The 23,873-nt window shown below is 47.4% G+C and overlaps 3 protein-coding genes across 3 annotated transcripts; all 3 read right to left on the bottom strand.

The window, feature by feature from the left end:
• Positions 1–8,728: 8,728 nt before the first annotated feature.
• Positions 8,729–10,966, bottom strand: LOC112638587. Its single transcript, XM_025410582.1, has one exon. The coding sequence runs from the start codon at positions 10,964–10,966 to the stop codon at positions 8,729–8,731; it is 2,238 nt and encodes a 745-aa protein (XP_025266367.1).
• Positions 10,967–11,747: 781 nt separating this feature from the next.
• Positions 11,748–13,829, bottom strand: LOC112638586. Its single transcript, XM_025410581.1, has one exon. The coding sequence runs from the start codon at positions 13,827–13,829 to the stop codon at positions 11,748–11,750; it is 2,082 nt and encodes a 693-aa protein (XP_025266366.1).
• A 2,527-nt stretch (positions 13,830–16,356) lies between these two features.
• On the bottom strand, positions 16,357–16,944 carry LOC105254426. The gene has a single exon (XM_011263100.2). It carries the CDS (start codon positions 16,942–16,944, stop codon positions 16,357–16,359), a length of 588 nt encoding a protein of 195 aa, XP_011261402.2.
• Between the last annotated feature and the right edge of the window lie 6,929 nt (positions 16,945–23,873).

Here is a 23,873-nt window from a genome sequence, read left to right as displayed (position 1 = left end):
TTATAGTACCTCATGTAGACGCGAAAAGTGAGAATTTGGAGTCGATATAATTAAATGTATTGTTGCCTCTTTTCCGCGTATGTGATTGGTCGAATTGAATAAGAATGAACATTGATGAGTTTGATGATAGTTTTTGGGATACGGTAAATTATAAAAGTTCAGTTTTGATAGTGACACTTTAAACGGGGTTAGATTTATTTATAAAAAAATATATTTAAAGTATTGAATATAATAAGAAAAAAGCACGAGAAAAAACAATCATTTAAAAAAAGTGTGCAGTTCCCTTCTTATTTTACGTATTTTTTTTGCAAAAATTGCGTCATTTTTATCGTTACATTTAAATAATCATTTATATATTGTATGTGTATTATTTTGTTTTATCATATAAAATATGATAGGACAGAGAAAGAGAAAAAGAGATGAAGAGGAAAGAAAATAGAAAAAGGACTTTCATCGGACGATAGAAAAAATAGAAAAAAAGAGGTACAGTGAAAAAGAGATCGGCTTTTTCCAATGTTTTTTTTTGCAAAAATTACGATTCTTTTCTTTCCCATGACCGGCGCATACGTGCATGACTCTAAAAAAATCATTAATATCAATCAAATTGGAATAGAATTTTCAGTAAACGCTTCAAAAACGACAGCCAGATATTAGCGGGCTATAAAATTACAAGAAGTAGTATGCGGTCATAGTCAAGACGCCAGCCAGTCAGACGAAATTGATATTTTCTTATCACTTAAAACCTGATAAAGTCTCAAGAAGTTATAAAAAATAAAAGAAACTATTCATGAAAACGCGAATGATGACCGAATGTCGTGACGCGACACATGAACCTATTTTAACTTCAAGAGGGTAGTTTAGTATCTCCAAAAGTCACCCTTTATTTTTAGCAGATGCACTCTACACTTAGAAAAACATAAATTACTGTCACCTCTGATACTGAGAATCCTAAGCCTCCCCGTTTGGAAAACGCTCTCCTATTTGCTGACGAATATAATAGAATTCTGATTTGTTACATTTGTTCTAAACACCCAAGAAGGAGCAAAGAAGAGACGATGGAAATCTAAGGAGAATTTCTATTCGATATCTTCTTCAAGAAAATTTTACAGAGGGCGTAGCCCCAAAATAGAATATAAACACCAACTTTCGACAAGTAAGTGAATACGTGGATTATACAGTAGGATCAGTGAGATATACAGTCAGTCAATAAGTCAACATAGTCAGTCAATCAGTAGAAATCAGTAAGTCAATTAAATGACATATACAGTGAGTAAGCCGAGATATACAGTCAGTAAAATCAGTAAGATAATACAGTCGATACAGTCAGTGAGTCAACATAATCGATCAGTCAGTTTCTTTTCGGAAACCTCGCTAATCTTAATCGGTACTTCTCGAGAAATATCGCAGTCACTGAAAACCTCACAATCAACCTTTAAAGTCAGTACAAAGATCCAACCAATTCCGCCAATCAATACAGTTCCGTCGGCCATCAATCTGTCGATCAGTACAGTTCCGGCTGATACAGCAATCGTTATCAATACGTGAAAATTGTTACTCAGTGCCACGCTAACCGATTACATCGAACAGAGAATCTCCCGGACTAATCGACAGTCGTATTTCCAATCAAGTAGTAAATTTTTTGTTATTGATTCATTTTCTTATTTTTTCCCTTCTTGCTATACTTATTCTAATCGATTTCCTAGTGCAACATATGTCGAGAAACTCGATTAAAGCCAAGGCAAAGCGACTTCGGTATCGTCGCAATCAACGTGCAACCTACTGGCTTGGGCTACGGCTGATCCTTCATTTACTTTAGATTTAAATCAACTTAATACTAACTTACCCATAACAAGAATTTTCTTGAATAATATTCAAGAAGATTCACGAGACGCTCCTTACTTATTTCCCGGAACACTTCCTCTTAGTTATTCCCCCGTAGAATCTGACTCTCTGACTTTCAATTACCTTCACCTCTTCCTTCTCTTCTCAATGAATCACCATCAGACTTACTTCCCCCCCTTCCCCTACTCATCCTCTTCCTATTTATTCCTCAATCGATCCTAGTGATCAGTTCATCGTGGGATTCTTTAGTCTCCGTTTCCCCGAATACATTGATCCAATCCCATCAGATTCCTTTATCATAAGACTCATACACCTTCCCCATATACAATGCGCAACTTCCATAATGTTGCTCTTCCTAATATTTTTATCTAGGGCTTTACTTCGTTTATCAATAAACTTATAGATTTATCCTAGAATTCCTATGGGAATAATTCCTATAAGATATCGTCCCTAAAATTCCTATGGGAATAATTCCTATAAGATATCCTCCAGATTTCAATTAAAGCTCCCTTGTCTTGTTTGAACACGCACGCACGCGAATCCTTCCAATCTCGTCAATTCCTTCACGCAGGGATGCGCGGATTCGCGGCCAATCACGACGCGACACGCGAGGTATCCTTACGCTTCGCGACAACGCCATATCGGGGGCCGTAATGGCCCCGAATTATTCAAAATCTTGCAGTCGACGACCCGGCTAACAGCGATCTTTTTTGACGCCGATCACGTATCCTCCACCCTTGAAGAGTAGCGCCGACCGGGCTCTTGTCCTCCCTTACTTGAAGGCGGCTTCCGCGGCATTTCGCTGCTCTGTTCCTCGGGCGTTATTTCCTCCGATGTAAAATATAATAATGGTTCGCCTTTCCGGGAGTCTCGGTTTTCGCAATCCTCTCTGGCACGGCTGCTCGGCTCGCGTCCCGAAGAGATTTTCCGGGGCGGATGGACGCGCGTCGGGACGGCAACGTCACAATATATAATCAAAATTATTAAAAGATTTTTTGTTTACATAGAAATATATTGATGATTAAAAATAGTAGTAGTAGTAGTAGTGCTTTATTGTTCCCCTTGGGGTTACAATCTTCTATAAAAACATAACAAAATTTCGCTCACAATTGCAGCCGCCCTAACATATTACAATTATTTACCCTATCTACAAACGCATCGCATACATTATCAATCGCGCATGAGTGCCATGAGTGCAGATTGTTTTCTCTACCCATAGCTGCTCCGTACACATATATACATCGCATTTTGCACTCCCGTCCTTTTGCTCTTTTCTCATTCTCTATTTTCATCCTCTACTCCCGCTAACCCCTCTTATCTCTCATTCACTCTCTGCCTCTCTTCCTCTCTCTCTCTCTCTCTCTCATCTTCTCTCTCTCCCTCTAGTCCTCCCTCCTCTCCCTCTCCCAGTCTTTCTCTTTCTACTCTCCTTATCCATCCCTCTCCTTCCCCCTCATCCCCCAGTACCCATCCCACATTTTCCATCCACCTTCCACCTTTTCTTGCCTCCCTAACCTAACTCATACATGCTACAGATCGTTTTCTCCTTTTCCCAATACTTACTCTCTCTTACCTCACTTCCTAACCTAAACCATGCCATCCTTCTTGTTCGAATGAATACGTTTGTGCGGGAGGCACGTCACGAAGGATCTGATCTAAGGACATCACAAGATTGAAGAAAACGACGAACTACGACACGTATATTTTTTGTGATTTTTAATAGCTTTATTTTTAACGCCATACAATTAAATACTAAAGTTTAATACAAAAGAATATGTACACTTATTTTATGAACTGAAATAATGCCGAAGTCGAGATAAGTCCGAGTGAGCAAGCGGTCGTATAATAGAGCAAAGGCGGTTGAATAAAGCGGTTTTACAGTAAGAGCGGTTTAGCGAAAAGTGCGAGACTTCCACGCACGGTGCCCATTATATAGCGAGCGGACTTTTGGTCCCGTTGCGACATGGATCAATTAATTTAATGTTTTAGCGGTGACCTCAGCGTGCCGCGTATAATTGGTTGTTGATAAGATCTGACGTCGAAAATTGTTTATCTGTCATGCGCACAATCCTTTTAGATCAGCTGATTGGCAATCAACTGATCATGACGTATGGACGCGCATGCCCGTAAGCTGCGTAGATTTCGACGATGGTTGACAATAATATTATTAGCGGTGATAATGAGCGTTTTTCGGGTGACAAAAAAAAGAGAGATAACTCGAACGGTCGAGTTTTTCTGGTAAATAGATATTTCGAGAAGATTCTCGACGCCCGTTAATTTTAAATTTTCGAACTTTTGATAGTGAAAAAATGCGAATTTTGCTATACGAATTTTAATCCGGAATAATGATTTTAAATTTCGAACATCTCGCCCGCCTCGTCAGTACATGACGAAATTTATGAGTGTGTGCGGTTACGGACAGATATCGCAAACTGTTCCGTTGATGAGATGTGAAATGATTAATGAATGGAATGCGATAGTGACGTAGTATTAGACACGTTGCTCAAATTATTCGAGTCTTTCGCGAGAATACGCAGTGAAGTTATGAAATGAGGTATATACTGGTGAATAATGTGAGATGAGTGCACACAGTGATTTAGTGAACGATCTTGCGAATGTGGTGAAGTTTAAGAGTGAATGTTAAACAATGAATGAATGTTAAACAATCGCAAGTGAAGTGCAGTGATGAGTGAAAGTGAATGCAAAATTGTGACGCGAAGACCGAAAAAGGGAAATGAAAGAAAAGTTGATAACGCGGCTCGAATGTGATGACATCAAATGTGATTAAAATGTGATTGTACGCGGTCCGATTATCGGAAATAATGCACAAATCAGACCGTAATAAATATTGCAGTGAGGACAAGTTAGTTATATATAAAAAAAATTCGGTGTCTTTCTCGCTCACGAGTCCGGGTGCGTTGATGCTGCGATGTCGGTTCCTGGCAGGAGGACGATCTTAGTCAGTGGTCGGATGAGCTCTGAAGATGCGGTGCGTATGGTGACCACGCGTGTCACGCCGTCGGCCCCAGGATGCAGCCTGATGATCCGGGCGAGTGGCCATCGGGTCGGCAGTGTTATGTCCGACCGCACTAGGCACAGAGCGCCGACGGTAGGATTGGCTGAGTTGTTCAGCCACTTTGATCGGGAGGCCAAGTAGTTGATGTACTCTCGTGATCACCTTTCCCAAAAGGTCGCGCATCCGTTGGAGTAGTTTCCAGCGGGGCAAGAGATTGATGTTGCTGTCCGCCAGTGAAGGCTCAGGCACTACCAGCAGAGGAGCCCCGATCAGGAAGTGTCCCGGTGTGAGCACCGTTATGTCATCGTGGTTATCAGATAGTGCCTGAAGAGGACGCGAGTTAAGGCACGGCTCCACTTGAGCGAGGAAAGTAGACATCTCCTCGAAGGTGAGGGTCGTGTCCGAGGACTCTTCGCAAGTGGTGTTTAGTAGACTTCCTTCCCGACCGTTGCCTCCCAAAGCCCGCCGAAGTGAGGTGCTGCCGGTGGATTGAATTTCCATCGGATCCCGTTGGACGCTGCAATGTGAGCGATGCGTCGGCCGTCGGATGATAACGCTTGGAACAGGAGTCGCAGCTCTCGGTTCGCTCCGACAAAATTTGTAGTCGGAGTAGACTTCCTCGCAGAGGTCCCGACGGGAAGTGAAGCGCCGGAACGCAGCAAGGAATGCATCTGTCGAGTAGTCCGATGCGGCTTCCAGGTGAACGGCCTTGGTGGCGAAGCAGATGAAGACGGCGATGAATCCTTTGTGGGATTTATGGCCTCTTCCCTTTCCGATTCGGATGAGAATCGGCCCGGCATAATCGACCCCGGTTCGCAGGAATGGACGTGCCGGAGCGACTCGTGCCGTCGGAAGGTTGCTCATCATGGGCTGTGGTACTGCGGCCTTCCATTTCGCACATGTGACACACCGGTGGATTATTCCCTTGATGATGGAGCGACCTCGAGGAATCTAGTATCGTAAGCGAAGCAGTCCGAGAGTGAGCTGAACCCCGCCGTGGAGCGTTCGTCTGTGGTGTGCCCTGACGAGGAGCTATGTCATCCATGACTCTGGAGATAAGATAATTGGATGGCGTTCGTCTTCTCACAGCGTGCTTCAGCCGGCCCCCGACTCGAATGATTCCATGATCGTCGAGGAAGGGGGTTAATTTCGTTAGTTGACTCTTGACCAACGTGTGGTTCTGTTTCAAGGCAGGGATTTCCTTGGAAAAGTGAAAAGCTTGCACCAAGTGGAGCCAGAGGAGCAAGGCTGCCTCTAACTCGTCGGGCGGTTGGGGTAAGCCTTCGAACTCGGTGAGTTGCCTCGCCATCGGCAACACCATATGGTGACCCTCAGGAGGCGATGGAGGTCGGAGAACCTGAGGAGCATCTCTGGTTCGGCTTTCTCCGTGGTCGTCAAGTTGGAGGCGATTGCTCTCGTCTCCGGCACCTTGACGTGGTGTATGGCGTGGTCGTTCTGTGGTCAGAGCGATGGATCCTTGGTGAGCCATGGGGGTCCCGTCCACCAGAGGAAATGGTTGAGCAAGTCCCGGGGCTCAATCCCCCGAGAGGCGCAGTCAGCGGGGTTGTCTCGCCCTGGGATGTGTCGCCATTGCGCCTCCGAAAGTTTCGTCTGGATATGGGACACCCTGTTGGCCACGAAGGTTTTCCACTTCGAGGCGTGTCCTTGAATCCATTGAAGCGTTACCCAGGAGTCCGACCACAGAGTGACTGGAGCTGAAATGTCAGGTTAGTGACCAGGACTGCGGCGGACAATTCTAAGCGTGGTAGTGACACGGGCTTAATAGGCGCAACTTTGCTTTTTGCAGCAAGCAGGTTAGTCGTTGTGGAGGAGGAGCTTATCAGGAGATAAACGACGGCCGCGTAACCTCGCTCCGATGCGTCAGCGAACCCGTGAAGCTCGACGTGATTTGGTTGCTTATCGGCACTCAGCCATCGTTTCAACCGGAGCTGTTCCAACAGCGGAAGATCTTCAAGTAGACGTCTCCACAACGCCTCATCCGATTGAGGCAGTGGGGAGTCCCAATCCAAGTGCTTCATCCAAGCTGACTGGATGAGGATTTTGGCACGAGCGATGACTGGAGTTAACCAGCCTAGGGGGTCGAAAATTCAAGTCGTTTCCGACAATGCCTGTCTCTTCGTCAACGGGGCAGTCGTGCGAGGCTGGAGGCGAAACGTGAAGGAGCCGCTGCGGAGGTACCACCGTAGACCAAGCGTCGGATGAACTTCGTCCTCCCAGTCGGTGTGGCTGCTGGAGTTGATGCTCCCTTGGTATCTCCTCAAGGATGCTTTTGTGGTTTGAGACCCACTTCCTCAAGGGGAACCCGCCCGCCGTGCAGAGCCGGCCTTTGTGTCTCGACTGCTTCTTACTGGGTGCTGGCGCCTGTGAGATGTCCTAACGATGTCGACGTAACAATCGCGCCGTAAAGCGACTGCTCCCTTGGGGTTTGCCGGCTCTTCATCGTCGGCTAATTGGCGGAGAGTTCTGATTGCCAGGAAAGGTGTACAGGCCAATCCGTATGTCACCATGTTGAGCCGATACTCCTGAACGTCGTCAGTGCCTTGTCGTCTCCAAAGGATCCGCTGCAAATCTCGATCGTCGGGGTGTACGAGAATCTGCCTGTACATCTTCTCGATGTCAGCGATGAAGACAAAGCGGTGCCAACGCCAACGAAGAAGGATGTTCGCGAGCGGATCCGGCAAGAGATTGCGCGAACGTTGAAGGATAGGCCAGTGCAGTGAAACTCGTGATATTCACACAAAACAATAGTTTATTAGAGTTCAACGATGACCGTGACAAGTGTACAGAGCAACGAGCGGTGCGACAAGCGAAGCGGTTAAACTCGCGGGAGATCGCGAGCGGCGTGACAGATCGAGCGTGCGGGAAATCAAAGTCCGAGAAGAATAGCGGTTGTCGTATAATATTTGCGGTTTGACTGAGCGGTAAGGTTAAGCGGTATAGTAAGCGAAAAGTGCGAGACTTCAATTGAGTCTACGTGCGGAGCTACTTATATCGTGAGCGGGATTTTGGGCCCGCTGGGACGTGGCCCAATTAATTTGTAAATTGGCGGTGACCTCAGGGGGCCGCACGTTATTAGCCGCCGATGAGGTCAGGGGCCAAGTTTTTACAGTTGCCATGCGCACGCTCCTATTCGATCAGCTGATTGGCGCGCAGCTGATCGTGACGTGCGGGCGCGCATGCCCGTATGTTGCTTTAGTTTTGACGGCGGTTGACGATGTTATTGTCAATCGCTTAATTTCAAGCGTTTTTATGCGGTGCAAAAACGAGCGGTGACTCGAACGTTCGAGTTTTGTTTACCGAACGAAGGCTCGAGAAAGTTCTCGATGCCCGTTAGATTTGAAATACGGATTTTAGCAACGCGAAATTTTACATTGAGATAATCGATTACGCATTTCGAACATCCCGCCCGCCTCGTCAGCGCGTGACGAAATTCGCGAGTAGGAACGGGGACGGACAGATGTCGCAAGCGGTCCAATTGGCGGTGTCTGGATCGCGATCGATGAATGGAATGTGTGACGCAATACGATAACACGTGTTGTTCAGTCGATTTCTATCTTTCGCGAGACTAAGAGTTGCGGTAGTGAAATACGGTGATATTTACAGTGAAATAATGAAAAGTAGTGCGATGTGAAGTGCAATGATTAATAGGGATCAATTGTGCATCGCTCGGGGATGCACAATGTACAGTGAGTGGGTGACTAGGGATACGCGAATAAGGAAATCGCGGCGAGAACGCGAGATGGGCGACGGACAGCTGTAATGAAAAATATATACACGATATATACAATATGTACAATATAGTGAGGCGCGCAAGACTCTACGCATCGCGGGGAGAATAGTGCCCGAGCATTATTCGTCTACGGACGCGCGAGCCTCCTTGACTCCCGGTAAAAGGACGAGTTTTACGACTGGCCGAACGAGATCCGAGGTGGAGGTGCGGACAGTCACAACGCGGACCGTGCCATCGCTTCCTGGATGCAGCGCGAGTATTCGCGCGAGGGGCCATCGGGAAGGCGGGGTGATCTCCGAGCGGATGAGGCACAATGCTTCGACCTCCGGAGCGGGCTCGGATTTGAGCCATTTTGATCGAGGTGCCAAGGCGTGGACATACTCCTGAGACCATCGCTGCCAGAAGTGGTCACGCATTCGTTGCAGCAGCTGCCACCGGGATAGGGCGTTCGGAGGCCGTTCGGCTAGTGAAGGCTCTGGGACCGCCAGTAGAGGGGCGCCTATTAGGAGATGCCCAGGAGTCAATGCGGTGATGTCGTCGGAGTCATCTGAGAAAGCCTGCAATGGACGAGAATTTAAACATGCTTCGATTTGTGAAAGAAGAGTACTCATCTCCTCGAAGGTGAGCGTAGTCTCTCCTATCACCCGTCGCAGGTGATGTTTCATGGATTTCACCGCCGCTTCCCAGAGGCCTCCGAAGTGCGGCGTGGCGGGGGGATTGAAGCGCCAGGATATCCCTTCCTTGGCGACTTCCCGAGAGAGGCGGCGGCCGTCGGAAGACGACGCGCGGAAGAATTCTCGGAGTTGGTTGTCCGCCCCGATGAAGTTAGTTCCGCAGTCCGAGTACATTTCCTCGCACAGTCCGCGACGGGAAACGAACCTGCGGAATGCTGCGAGGAAGGCGTCAGAGGAGTAGTCAGATACTACCTCAAGATGAACGGCTCTGGAACAGAGGCAGACAAACACGGCTATGAACGCCTTGTGAGCTCGATGTCCTCGCCCCTTGGAAGTGCGGAGGAATATCGGGCCAGCGTAATCGACTCCTGTCCTCAGGAAAGGGCGTGCTGGAGTGACTCGCCCCCGAGGGAGGTCGGCCATGAGGGGCCGTGGGGTGTGGGCTCGCCAGCGGGTGCATGTCACGCACCGGTACAGTGTCCGCTTGATTACGGCTCGACCTTGCGGCACCCAGAAGCGGAGGCGAAGGAGCCCCAAAGTGAGCTGAGTGCTTCCATGAAGCGTCCGGCGGTGGCAAGACTCTATCACGAGCTTGGTGAGCCATGAAGTGGGCGGCGCTATCATAGGATGTCGTTCATCGTAAGTGAGTATTGCGTGTTTCAGGCGGCCGCCGACGCGCAGGATCCCGTCGTCGTCGATGAATGGATGCAGCCTGGCCAAGTGGCTACCGCGAGGCACTGGGCGAGACTCTCGCACGGCGGCTAGTTCAACGGCGTAGTGGATCCCTTGGACGATTCTCAGCCAGCGAATGAGGGAGGCGTCGAGCTCGTCCGAGAGCAGTGCGACGCTGGGAGAATGACAAGCGGTCCGGCGCCAACGAAGACACCAAGCAGAGACACGTAAGAGCCTATGCAGTGTCGAGAACTGTAGGAGTATTTCAGGCTCCGGTCTGACCTTGCTGATGGCCGTTAATACCGTGGTTTTTGTTTCAGGGACGCTGACCAGTGATGCCTCGTCGCTGGCTGGCCATAGTGACGAGTCGCCGAGAAGCCAGCTGGGGCCCTCCCACCATAGGGGGTGGTTCAGCAGATCCCTCGGAGCGATCCCTCTGGAAGCACAATCGGCAGGATTCTCTTGACCCGGGACGTGTCGCCACTGCGCTTCGGGGAGCCGGTCCTGGATCAGCGACACTCTGTTGGCCACGTAGGTTTTCCACCGCGAAGCATGATCCTTGATCCAGTGGAGGATAACCTTGGAGTCGGACCAGAGATATACTGGCGCCGACACCTCCAGTGATGACCGGAGGTGGTGCACGAGATTGGTCAGCAAGGAGGCAGCGCAGAGTTCCAGCCGTGGGAGCGTCACGGGCTTAATCGGCGCGACCTTGCTTTTCGCGGCCAGTAAGTGGATAGACGTTTCCTCCGTACTGGACACGCGAAGGTAGACGACGGCCGCGTATCCACGCTCAGACGCGTCGGCGAAGCCGTGGATCTCGACCGTCGGATCCTGTTGATGACACCCAGCCAGCGCCTTATTCGGAGGCGCTCCAGCAAGTGGAGCTCGGAGAGGAGGCGCTGCCAAGACTGAGCGTCCTCCGCTGGGAGCGGAGAGTCCCAGTCCAGCCTTTTCAACCATGCTGACTGGATTAAGATCTTGGCGCGGATGATCACAGGAGCGAGCCATCCCAAGGGGTCGAATAGCCGTGCCGTTTCCGCCAGGACTCGCCTCTTAGTGAATTCGCCAGTGCTTCGAGGCTGGATGGCGAAGGAGAAGTCGTCGCTGGCTGGATGCCAACGCAGGCCTAAGGTGGAGTGTATCTCGCTCTCCCAGGAATGGTGTGCCTGTTTGAGTCGATGATCGGGAGGAACACCCTCAAGGATGGCCTCGCTATTGGCGGCCCATTTCCGCAGCGGAAACCCGCCTGCCGTGCAGAGCTCTCGGAGCTCCGTCTGCAGGGCGACCGCGTGCTGCAAGGTGTCCGACCCGGTGATCACGTCGTCCATGTAGCAGTCATGGCGCAGAGCGGTTGCTCCCTTTGGGGCTCGTGCCTCTTCGTCGGCCGCCAATTGGTGGAGAGTGCGGACAGCGAGGAACGGAGCACAGGCGAGCCCGTAGGTCACGGTGTTCAGCTCGTACTCTTGGATCTTGCCGGAAGCCTTTGGACGCCAGAGTATCCGCTGGAAGCGACGATCTTCAGGGTGGACGAGTATCTGCCGGAACATCTTCTCGATGTCGGTGACGAACACGAAGCGGTGCCGGCGCCAGCGAAGGAGGACATCAGCTAGTGCCGGCAGTAAGTTGGCGCCGATCAGCAGATGTCGGTTGAGGGAGTCCCCCGAGGCGATACGTTGCGACCCGTTGAAGACGACGCGGAGCTTGCTGCAGGAGTTGGACTGGCGGAGGACTCCGTGGTAAGGTAGGTAGCATCCTGCGGTACCGACCGTATTCACAGGACTCATGTGTTTCAGGTCCTCGTACTCCTGCATAAACTCCCGATACCGGACGCCGAACTCAGGATCTCTCTTGCTCCGAAGGTCCATCGCTGACAAGAGCTTTCAGCCGGTTTACGGGTTCCACCAAGCGACGTTGGCGGGGAAGAAAACGGGAGTCGTACTACGTATCTTCCGGACGCAGTTCGCTGGTGAGTACTTATGAAGAGGGTCTCGCACTCTTGATCCTCTGGTGTAAGGGCAACAGAGGAGGGGAGTTCCCTTTTTTGTTCCCAAAAACTGTGCACAAGCTGATTGAGCTCTTGGTCGACAGTGCACTGCAAGGAGTTACGGAGTCTTTGGAAGGGTGCGGCGCTGGACCCCCCTGACAGGATCCATCCCAGGGCTGTTTTCTGGGCGACGGGATCTTGAGGACCACCCTTGCGAAGGCCGACCTCCAGGATGGTTGAGCAGACTTCCACGCCCAACAATAGTTCTACCGGATCGAGCTCCTGATACCTGGGGTCGGCGAGCTCAAGACCATGAACGTGAGGCCAGGAGGGGAGGTTCTTCACCGAAGAACCCTGATAGGCCGACAGGCGCGGTAACACGAAGGCGACGGCCTTGAGTTTGGCCCCGGTGATCATCGAGGAGAGACTGAGTGCCACTCTCCCGCGGGTTGCCCCGGATCGCGATTCGCCGATGCCGATTATGGACACTGAGGAGCGGGAGTGGGAAAGTCTCAGCCGTTGGACCAGTGCTTCGGAGATGATCGACACCTCGGATCCTTGATCGAGCATCGCTCGGACCGGATGAAGATCCCCGGCGCGGTCAGTGAGGTGCACGCGAGCTGTCGCGAGGAGGATCGCCTTACGCTCAGACGAGGAGTGCATCGCAGACAGGGCGTTCACCTCGTTGGAGGAGGGCGAAGTGTACGCGTCGTGCAGCGTAGTGTGGTGCTTGCTCTTGTACGTCAGACAGGTCTTCACAGACTGGCACTTGGAGATCATGTGGTTCCCGAGACAGTTGTAGCACAGTCTACCTTGCTCTACAAAGGACTTTCGGTCTATCGCGGACTTCGCCTTGAAGTCGTTACACTGCATGAGGGTGTGCTTCCCCTGGCACAGTGCGCACTTCAAGTGGTCGGATCCGGTCTTCGTGTGGTGAGCTTTCGCGGTTCGAGACGCGCCATCGGAGTTTGGTTGCGATACTCGCGGCCTAGCGGCGTTTAGCGTGAGAATGCGCTTAGCGATGAAGTTGACGAGAGCAGCGTGGTCTGGCGGATCAGTGGAGTCGCAGGTCGAGGACTCCCATTCCATCCGTGTACGCGAATCGAACAATTCGACGGTGAGGAAATTGAGGAGATCCATACCGTGGGAGTTGATGGGTCTCCCTATACTCTCCTGCGCGTTCACCGCGGTCGTTACGGCGTTGTGAATGCGACCGAGTTCTCCCGCTGACTCGCACTTCATTTTGGGAACGGAGGTGAACGCGGCGAAATTAGAACGGATAAGCTCCTTCTTGTTCTCGAAGTGCTTGCACAAAATCGTCCAAGCGCGATGGTAATTATCACCGGTCACCGTTAATGATTTTATCAATTTTTCAGCGGCTCCCTTGACACAAGACCGGAGGTAGTGAAATCGCTCGATGTCGGAGACTGACGCATTCGCCCCGATGACTGATTGGAAGAGGTCGCGGAATGATGGCCATTCTTCGTAAGATCCCGCAAACGTCGGAAGCATGATGCGCGGCAACGAGGTTTTAGGAGCCCGGTCGTGGTCTGACTCACCTCTGAGTGCGGCGGGCGTCTCGCCCTCAAGCTTCTCAGCGTAGCTGGTCAGCATGCTACGTTGTGTCACGTAAGTATTCTCCGCGACTTCAATAAAATCAGATACAGCGTACTCACTCTCCTGATACTTGTCCTTCAGCGCCGCACGAATGAGCTCATGCTGGGTCTTCATTTTTTGCCAGAGATTGTCCAGGATGCCGAGGCGAGCTTGGATGGCGTTGCGGGTGATGTTGCTCACGCCCATCTTCCTCAGATTGTCCACGGCGCGGGAGATCCGACCATGAATGTCGTGCTGCGCTTCCAGCAGCACCCTCACTTCAGCACTCATGTCTAATATTCCTTTGTCTTTTCAGAGGTCACTTTACTCCACAAACTGCACGAGGGGATCACTCACGAAACAGCGGACGCGGATGATGGTAATATCCGGCTCGAAGGACCAGAAATGTTTGCGAGCGGATCCGGCAAGAGATTGCGCGAACGTTGAAGGATAGGCCAGTGCAGTGAAACTCGTGATATTCACACAAAACAATAGTTTATTAGAGTTCAACGATGACCGTGACAAGTGTACAGAGCAACGAGCGGTGCGACAAGCGAAGCGGTTAAACTCGCGGGAGATCGCGAGCGGCGTGACAGATCGAGCGTGCGGGAAATCAAAGTCCGAGAAGAATAGCGGTTGTCGTATAATATTTGCGGTTTGACTGAGCGGTAAGGTTAAGCGGTATAGTAAGCGAAAAGTGCGAGACTTCAATTGAGTCTACGTGCGGAGCTACTTATATCGTGAGCGGGATTTTGGGCCCGCTGGGACGTGGCCCAATTAATTTGTAAATTGGCGGTGACCTCAGGGGGCCGCACGTTATTAGCCGCCGATGAGGTCAGGGGCCAAGTTTTTACAGTTGCCATGCGCACGCTCCTATTCGATCAGCTGATTGGCGCGCAGCTGATCGTGACGTGCGGGCGCGCATGCCCGTATGTTGCTTTAGTTTTGACGGCGGTTGACGATGTTATTGTCAATCGCTTAATTTCAAGCGTTTTTATGCGGTGCAAAAACGAGCGGTGACTCGAACGTTCGAGTTTTGTTTACCGAACGAAGGCTCGAGAAAGTTCTCGATGCCCGTTAGATTTGAAATACGGATTTTAGCAACGCGAAATTTTACATTGAGATAATCGATTACGCATTTCGAACAAAGGACGTCGGCGAGAGTTGGCAGGAGATTGGCTCCGATCAGTAAAGTGTTGTTGAGCGAGTCTCCGGCAGGCGTACATTGGGATCCGTTGAAGACGACTCTCACTTGGTGATCGTGCTGAAAATCCGGAGCACACCGTGATGCGGTAAGTAGCACACGGAATTATTTTTGATAAGCGGTGTTTTGACCAAGGTCATGTGTTTTAGGTCCGTATCCTCTTTCATGAAGTTGCAGTAGAGCTGGTTGAAGTTGACGTCTCTGGAACGACGTCGCTCCATTGCCGTGAGAAGTCGCTCGGCGGACGTTCGCGTGTGATCGAGAGATGGAAGAGGGCCAGCCAGCAGTCGCACCGTGTATCTTCCGTCTGCGTGGCGCTTGTGAGTGCGAGCGAAGATCTCCTCCCATCGTTCTTCGTTTGACGTGAGGGCAAGGCAGGCTGTTTCCGTTTTTCCTCCCAGAACCTTTGAACCAGAGCGTTCAAATCATGGTCGATAGCACACTGGAGCTGAGGGAGCCATTGGACGTCACGACTCCGCAGGCTCCTGACAATATCCACCCGAACATGGTCCTCTGCGCGATGGGTTGATCCTTGCGACCCTTGCGGAGACCATCGAGGAGAATGATGGAGAAGGCATCGGCGCCGAGGAGAAGGTGGATGGAGTCTTGTTGCAGATATTGCGGATCTGCCAAAGTGAGGCCGTGAATGTGCGGCCACGTGGTGGAGGTCCCTGATAGGAAGACAGTGGAAGAACGTATGCAGCTACGGTGAGGGGGGCTCCAGTCACCCTTGACTTCAGGGCGAGTGTTACCCTTCCGCGGGTGGATCCTAAGTGTGTTCCTCCAACTCCGATTACGGACATCGAGCAGCGGGTGCGTGCCAAGTGGAGGCGCTGTGCTAAATCCTCCAAGATGAGAGACACCTCGGATCCCTGGTCAAGCAGGGCTCGCACGTCTTGAGGTCGTCCCAGATGGTCGGTGAGAGTGACGCGCGCGGTGGCGAGAAGAGTCGCCTTTTTATCGTGTGAAGTGTGTGTCGTGGAAAAAGTGCTCGCTTCGTGTGTCGATGTTGGTGTCGCGTACGCGTTGTGCAACAGTGTGTGGTGCAGCGATTTGCACGTGAAACACGTTTTGATGGGTTGACACTTCGCCATCAAGTGGTTCCCGAGACAGTTGAAACAAAGTCCGCTAGCCTCGACGAATGACTTTCTTTTGCTCGCGGACTTGGACTTGAACTCGGGGCACTGCATCAATGTGTGTTTGCCCTTGCAAGCGGCGCATTTGGACGCGTCAGGCCCGTTCTTCACGAAGTGAGACTTCGCGGTCCGAGAGGTTTCCCCAGCACTCTTCGTGGCGATCTTAGGTTTCGCGACGTTCAAGGTAAGAATTCTTTTGCTAATAAAATCAGTGAGTGCCTCGTGAGTTGGCGGATCGGGAGAGTCGCTTGTGGAAGATTCCCACTCGAGGCGTATTCGCGAGTCGAACAATTCAATCACCAAGTGATTGAGGAGATCCATCCCACGCGAATTGATGGGTTTTCCAATGCTCTCCTGCGCATTGACGGTGACCGTGACAGCGTGGTGGACGCGACTTAGCTCTTCGGCGGACTCGGACTTTATTTTTCCGACGGCAGTAAAGGTAGAAAAATTTGATCGCATGAGTTCCTTTTTGTTTTCAAAGTGTTTTGCCAAGATCGTCCACGCGGTCGTAATTCTCGCTTGTTATCGTTAATGATCGGATTAATTTTTCCGCAGATCCTTTAACGCAGAAGTGAAGGTAATGAAACCGCTCAATGTTCGAGATCGACGGATTCTCTTCTACGAGGGATAAAAAAAGGTCCCGAAAAGAAGGCCAGTCTTCGTAAGTGCCCGAAAACGGCGGCAGTTTTATACGCGGCAACGCGGTTTTTGGAGAAGATTCCGACTTCGGCTCGATTTTGGGTGCGGTAACTGACTCCGCCTTTAGTCTATCAGCGTAGTCGGTAAACGTGCTTCGCTGAGACATGTAAGTATATTCCGCAGTATCGATAAAATCAGCTTTGGCGTACTCACTCTCCAAGTATCTATCTTTAAGAGCCGCTCGTATCAGTTCGTGTTGAGCCTCGAATTTCGCCCAGAGGTTGTCGAGGATGGTGAGGCGAGCCTGGATGGAACCGGTGGTGATATTGGTGACCCCCATCTTGCGGAGGTTGTCCACGGAGCGAGACATTCGTCCGTGGATGTCGGTTTGAGCCTCTAACAAAACCTTCAGGTCGACACTCATTGTGACTGATCTTCTTTATCTGTCTGTTCAGGAACTTGCAGCACTGGAAACGTCACTCACGAAGTTGCGGATGCGGATGAAGATCCGGCTCGAAGGACCAGAAAATGTTCGCGAATGAATACGTTTGTGCGGGAGGCGCGACACGAAGAATCTGTTCTAAGGGCACCACAAGATTGAAGAAAACGACGAACCACGACACGTATATTTTTTTGTGATTTTTAATAGTTTTGTTTTTAACGCCACACAATTAAATACTAAAGTTTAATACAAAAGAATATGTACACTTATTTTATGAACTGAAATAATGCCGAAGTCGAGATAAGTCCGAGATTTCGAAAGTACGAGTGAGTAAGCGGTCGTATAATAGAGCAAAGGCGGTTAAACAAAGCGGTTTTAGCGAAGCGGTTTTACAGTAAGAACGGTTTAGCGAAAAATGCGAGACTTCTTCGGGTCCACGCGCGGTGCCCATTATATAGCGAGCGGATTTTTGGGCCCGTTGCGACGTGGACCAATTAATTTAATGTTTTAGCGGTGACCTCAGCGTGCCGCGTATAATTGATTGTTGATGAGGTCTGACGTCGAAAATTGTTTATCTGTCATGCGCGCAATCTTTTTAGATCAGCTGATTGGCGATCAGCTGATCATGATGCATGGACGCGCATGCCCGTAAGCTGCGTAGATTTTGACGACAGTTGACAACAATATTATTAGCGGTGATGATGAGTGTTTTTCGGGTGGCAAAAAAAAGAGAGATAACTCGAACGGTCGAGTTTTTCTGGTAAATAGATATTTCGAGAAGATTCTCGACGCCCGTTAATTTTAAATTTTCGAACTTTTGATAGCGAAAAAATGCGAATTTTGTTATGCGAACTTTAATTCGGAATAATGATTTTAAATTTCGAACACTTCTCCACCTATTCTCTTCCCAACCCTTCTTCAGATATCTTGGAATTCCGTCTCCCTTAACCTCCTTATACCATCTATTATATTTGGAATCTTTCATTTTTTCCCGTCTTTTCCTTCTTTGTCTATCTTTTTCCCTACTCTCTATTTCCTCAACCTAAGTTTCTTCTTCTTCTCTTTTCTTCTTTATCTGATCTATCCTCATTCCCCTGCTCCCGATGAATTCCTTTCTTTCTTCCTCCCATCTCGATTTAGTTTTCCCCTCCCTATATCTTTCCTTCATCTCTTCCCAACATTTCCTCGCCAATTCTTCCTTTCCCTTCATTTAATTTCTTTTCGAACGCCATAGCCCTTCTCTCTGCCCTACTCCACAATTTATCCTTTTGCAATTCCTCCCTTACTAAATACCCCGGTGTCTTTCCCTCAATCCCCAACACCCACCTCAAATACCTTTCTTCCAGCCTTTCCATCTTTTCCCTTTCAATCCATCCCCTTATTTTCGCTCCATATTCCAATATCGTCTACACCAGTCTATCAAATATCCAGGGTCTTCTTCCCTAGTCTCTCCCAAACCTCCTTTTCCCAATTCCCCATACCTGTCCCGCCGCCGCTTTCCTGACCCTTTCCTTAACATGCGACTCCTGCGCATCATTCTTTGTAGTATATACTCCATGTACCGGAATTCCCTTCTACCTCTTTTACCTCTCTTCCCTTCCACAGCCATTTCCTTCTCCCCACTCTTCCATCTCCTTTCCTAAATCTCATTATTTTTGTCTTTCCGGTATTCAATTCCAACCCCTTCCTATCTAAATATCCTTCTAGCCTCCCCCTCATACTCCTCATCTCGTCTTCCTCCTCCGCCATTAAAACTATATCGTCCGCGTATCCTATACACCTCCCCTCCCATAGTTTCGCTCCTCCCCATCTTATTTTCCCCATTTTTTCCTTCAAGTCTACCAATAATACATTAAATAAAATTGGGCTCAAAGGACATCCTTGCCTTATCCCCCTTACCGTCCAAAAACTTTTCTCAATTTCCCTTCCTACCCTCACCCTGCTCGTCTATCTTACTCACTCCTTTACTCTCCTTACCAGCCCATCTCTTACACTCCTCTCTCTCAACGTCTCTATTAGAACTTCCCTATCCACCGAATCAAACGCTGCCTTCATGTCAACAAACAGCGCTACCATTTTTCCCCCCTTCCGATTCAGCTGTCTGTTTATAAGCATATTTAGTATGTATATGTTGTCCCCATTCCTTTCCTGAAGCCCGTTTGGTTTGGTGAAATAATTCCCTTACCCTCCACCTCCTCCCTTAACCTCTCCGTTGCATATATTGCAACTCTCGGTTGCATAAATACCGTTGCATATATTTTATATAAGTTGACATTAAGGAGTAATCTTCCTATAATCCTCAACTTTCTCTCCCTCTCCCTTTTTCAAAATCGGAACAATCATTCCTTCCCTCCACTCCTGAGGCCACCTCTCCCCTTTCCATATCCTATTACAATATCCCCATACCCATTCTTCCAGTTCCTCCCACCCATGCTTCCACACTTCCCCGGAATTCCATCTAATTCCACTGCCTTCCCTTCCTTTATGTTGCTCCTCACCTATCTAAATTCCTCTCTACTTATCTCTTCTTCCCTATTCTCCTCCCCCCTCTCCCTCCCGCTTCCCCTCACTACTCTCTATCTCTACTCCTCCCAATAATCTCATAAAATGTTCCCTCCATTCATTCATTCCTATTCCTTCATTTATTTTCCGTCTTCTCTTCCTTTCATTATCAATTATTTCCCACACCTCACTTTCCCTCGTAGCTCCACTTTCTCGGCTCTCCTTTCCCATCTCTCGTTTTCTTCTTTCCTTTTCCTCTCACACATCTCCTTGTATTCTTTTTTCTCCCTCCTATAATCCTCCTTCTCTCCTTCTTTCTCCCTCAACCCCTTAAAACTTCTTTCCTTAAAACCTTTTTCTTCTTCCACTCACATTCTTCATCCCACCAATCCTTTTTTACATCTCTTCCTTTTATTTCCTAACTCCTTATCCCTCTCCTTTACCACTTCATTTATCCTTCCCTCTATCCTTCTCCACTTCTTCCTTAACTCCTTTCCTTCTAACTCTAACGTACCCGTCTTCTGCCTAAATATCATTTTTCCCTGCACGTTTCAAACTCCCCTTCCAGTTTCTCTTTCATCTGTTCCTTTCATTTTCTTTTCTATTTCTCCTTTAATACATACTGCTAACGAATGATGATCCGAATCAATCGTCTCCTACCATCATCCTTTCTACTCTTTCCTTTACATCCTTGTCTCCTATCACATAATCAATTATCGTACTATCTTCCCTCCTGTAAATATGAATTCCCCTTCCTCATCCTCTTTTATGCCATTAAAAATACTTCATCCTCTTTCCATTATAAATTCCAATAATTTCCTACCTTCTCTATTTATCTTTCTATCTTTCTTGCCTCCCTTCTTTAATCTCTTCCCCCTTACTTCCTCTTCCTTCACCTCTCCCCTTTCCTTCCCGTTCTCGTATTAAAGTTTCTTCCTATCACAGTTCTGACTCCTATATCCCTTTCTCCCACCCTCTGATCCAGCCTTTGTAATGTCCCCTCTATATCCCCACTCACATACACCCCTACTATCCTCCACTTTTCTCCTCCATTCTTGACTCTCCCCACCATTATCCCTTCCTTTTTCTCCTCTATTCTAGATCCTTCTTCCAACAATTCCTTCCTTATTCCCATTAACATTCCCCTCATTACCCTTCCTCTGCTTCCCTTTCTTCTCGCCATCTGCACTTCCCATTCGAATCCCCATGGCAATCTCTCTCTTATCTTTTCTCATCCTTTGTCTTCCATCCACGTTTCTATTAGAATCACCACATCCCAATCTTCCAACCAGAACCCTTTATCCTTACCTGCTAAACCCGCTACGTTCCAAAAAGCTATCCTCCACGCGCTCCCCGTCTTCCCCCTCCCTCCATTCTTCCTGTCCCTCTTCACTATTTCAACCCACGGTCTTTCTCTCTCTCCTCTTCTCCCCCTCTTCTGTTCTTGTAATTCTCCTCCAGTTCCTCAACACCTCCTCCTCCTCATCCCATTTCCACCATATCTCATCAATATTTATTTTCCTATATCCCACCCACACTTTTCTTCCCTTCCCTTCTTTCATTCTCGCTATCTCCTCTAACCTCCACCTCATTCTTCTCTCCTTTCACGTCCAGTCCTCTATTATTCTCTCCCTCCTACCTCTCAGTTTACCCTTATTTACCAAAATGTCTCTTCCCTATTCTTCGCTACTCAATCTAACCCATAGCGACTCTCTTCCCTTCCCTACATCCCCTCCAATCCTCTTTACTTCCCCTATGTCCACCTTTACACCTATTATTTTCATTAATTGCTCCACCGCTTCCCTTCTCTTCCCTTCTCTAACCTCTATTCCCTTTATTATTATGTTCTTCCTTCTCTTTTCTCTCCTCTCCATCTTCCTTTCTATCTCATTAATCCTACTCTCCACTTCTCCAATTTCCTTCTCTTTTCCTACTTCCCTCCCTCTTTTAACTGCTCTCTCTACCCTTCATACTTCTTTCTAATTCCTGAATTTTCATTCTCTTCAATTCCTCCCTCTTTTTCATCCATCTCTCCTTCTGCTCCCTTAACTCTCTTCTCCAACTCTTCCCTCAACATCTTACCTACCCCTATCTTACTACCCCCAACATCTAACCCTACTCCCTAATTCCTTCATTAACCTCAACCTCCTCCTTCATTAAACTCAACCTCCTCCTTCATTACCTTGATGTCTTCTTTCCAATCCTTTATCTCTTTTATCTCTTTTATCATTTCCTCCAGCTCATTAATATCTCTTCCCAACTTCCTTCCCCTCTGTTGTTCTCCATCCTTATCTCCTCCCCCTCTACCTTTTCCTTCCGCGGTGATCTCACCGTTATATTACTTTTTTTTTAAATTTCCTTCTTCCTCCTCCTCTCCTTTCCTTCCTCTCCCTCTACCCTTTTTCTCTTAAATAAATCCTCTATATTCCCTAAACTCCCTCGTCTCTCTCTAACTCTCGCCGCCATTCTTCCCTCTACACTCTTCCTCTTCGCAGCTCCCCTTCAATTGCCTACTCTACTACGCCCTCTATGCTCACCACTCTCCTCTGTCTTCCTTTCTACACCTTCCTTTCTGTATCACCATCTATCTATGCCTAACGGTCTATCTCCACGTCGCACATCTATTCCCCTTTTCTCCTTTTCTATCTTATCCCACCCTTGTCCCTTTACACATACATGCACCCTTTCACTCTCTCACACCGCCCTCACACTTGCTTCTCCTCTCACTTTTCCACACTTTTCGCCTGTTACAATCGCCCGAAAAATCCACATGTCTATCTACTAACGCACCGGAAACGGAAGTCTCATAATTAAAAATATTATCCGTTAGAAACAATAAGAGAAAAATATAGATAAATATATAATAAGCTAATATGATAAGAATTAATCAGTCCCTAATAAGAATACAGAGGAAAAAGGTAACAATTTTATACAAATATCTTATATTACAAAACAATATAATAATGAATGGTGATTTTCCACACCACCCATGAGGTACCACCAATGGCGCGTTAAGTTTTTTAAAGTGGACCTTCGCCTTGAACTATATCTTACCACTCTTATATTATATATTTTATATTATTATATTATTATTATTTATATTATTATTTTATATTCTATTTGTCACATTAGAAATTTTTTAAAAACATTTTTAAAAATGTATTTTTTGCAAGTGATATCAAATGGTTTTTGCACACTTTTGCAAGTGTGATGTCAAATGGTGACAAGGCATTTTTTACACACTTTTGCAAGTGTGATGTCAAATAGTGACAAGGTATTTTTTACACACTTTTGCAAGTGTGATGTCAAATAGTGACAAGACATTTTTTACACACTTTTGCAAGTGTGATGTCAATTAGTGAAAAAACATTTTTTACACATTTTTGTAAGTGTGATGTCAAATAGTGACAAGGCATTTTTTACACACTTTTGCAAGTGTGATGTCAAATAGTGACAAGGCATTTTTTATAAATATATTATAAAATCAATATATTAATTGATAATAATGCTTATGAAATACAATTAATTTTATTTTGATCATTATTATTGCATATCATTATTCGATGAAGTACTTGGAATATCAGCAGCATTAAACTGCTCTTTTATTTAGGACAAATAGAATATAATTTACCCGATGACATGAGAGACAAATGCTTTGCATTAATCTCCATGTCTAGAACAGTTTTTCCTTGCGTCTCCTTGAGTTTCCTTTCTTGCTTTTCATGCTGATTTTAACACACAACTAGCATTTATACATGCGGACGAAAGTTCATTTCGTTTTTTTGTTTTTAGATCTGTTAACAAAGAAAACTTTCTTCCTGGATCGGCATTTGAATTTGGAAGTGATCTAACAGCATTCAAAAGAAACTTCATATTAGGATATTTACATTTAAAAATTTTTTTCCACATCTCATCAAAGTTTAATTTTAAAAAATGTTCTTTTTCTGCTACTGTAAAATCTAGATGTAAAGTGTACCATTCTTTTTATTAAAGCTTTTTTTCGTCAAAACCACCGAGGATTTGAGCGACAAAATGAAATGATGTTTCTCTGTCAATACTATATAATGCTATATTTGAATGAAAAACCTTTAATTTTGATAAAAATTTATTTTTAATAGGCAATCTTTTACTAATTTTCTCGCCAGCGATTACATAGAATTGCAGACAATTTTCTCGAATATTTGTAATTATGTCTGTGTGCCCTTCTTTCATTAATTCTTCTAGATATTCCTCACACTCAATTCCTAAATTAATTAATATCAATTAAAAATTTTTGATTTTCTTTTTCAGAAAATTGAAAATTATTACATATATTTTTTAGAAGCTCTGGTTTCAAAAAATTTTTAAAAATTATTATTAAAAAAAGGGGACAATAAGGCGTAGAGAGCTAAAGAATCGGTAAAATAGGT

Source organism: Camponotus floridanus, unplaced genomic scaffold (genome assembly GCF_003227725.1).
Source record: "Camponotus floridanus strain SB8 unplaced genomic scaffold, Cflo_v7.5 scaffold327, whole genome shotgun sequence".
Classification (NCBI taxonomy): domain Eukaryota; kingdom Metazoa; phylum Arthropoda; class Insecta; order Hymenoptera; family Formicidae; genus Camponotus; species Camponotus floridanus.
Note: the sequence above shows the minus strand (reverse complement) of the source record. Positions and strands in the feature narration are given on the sequence as shown.

Bases quoted from the DNA above. Each gene is read 5' to 3' on its own strand.
- LOC112638587 (XM_025410582.1), bottom strand. From the start codon at position 10,966: ATGGCTCGCTCCTGTGATCATCCGCGCCAAGATCTTAATCCAGTCAGC.
- LOC112638586 (XM_025410581.1), bottom strand. From the start codon at position 13,829: ATGAGTGCTGAAGTGAGGGTGCTGCTGGAAGCGCAGCACGACATTCAT.
- LOC105254426 (XM_011263100.2), bottom strand. From the start codon at position 16,944: ATGAGTGTCGACCTGAAGGTTTTGTTAGAGGCTCAAACCGACATCCAC.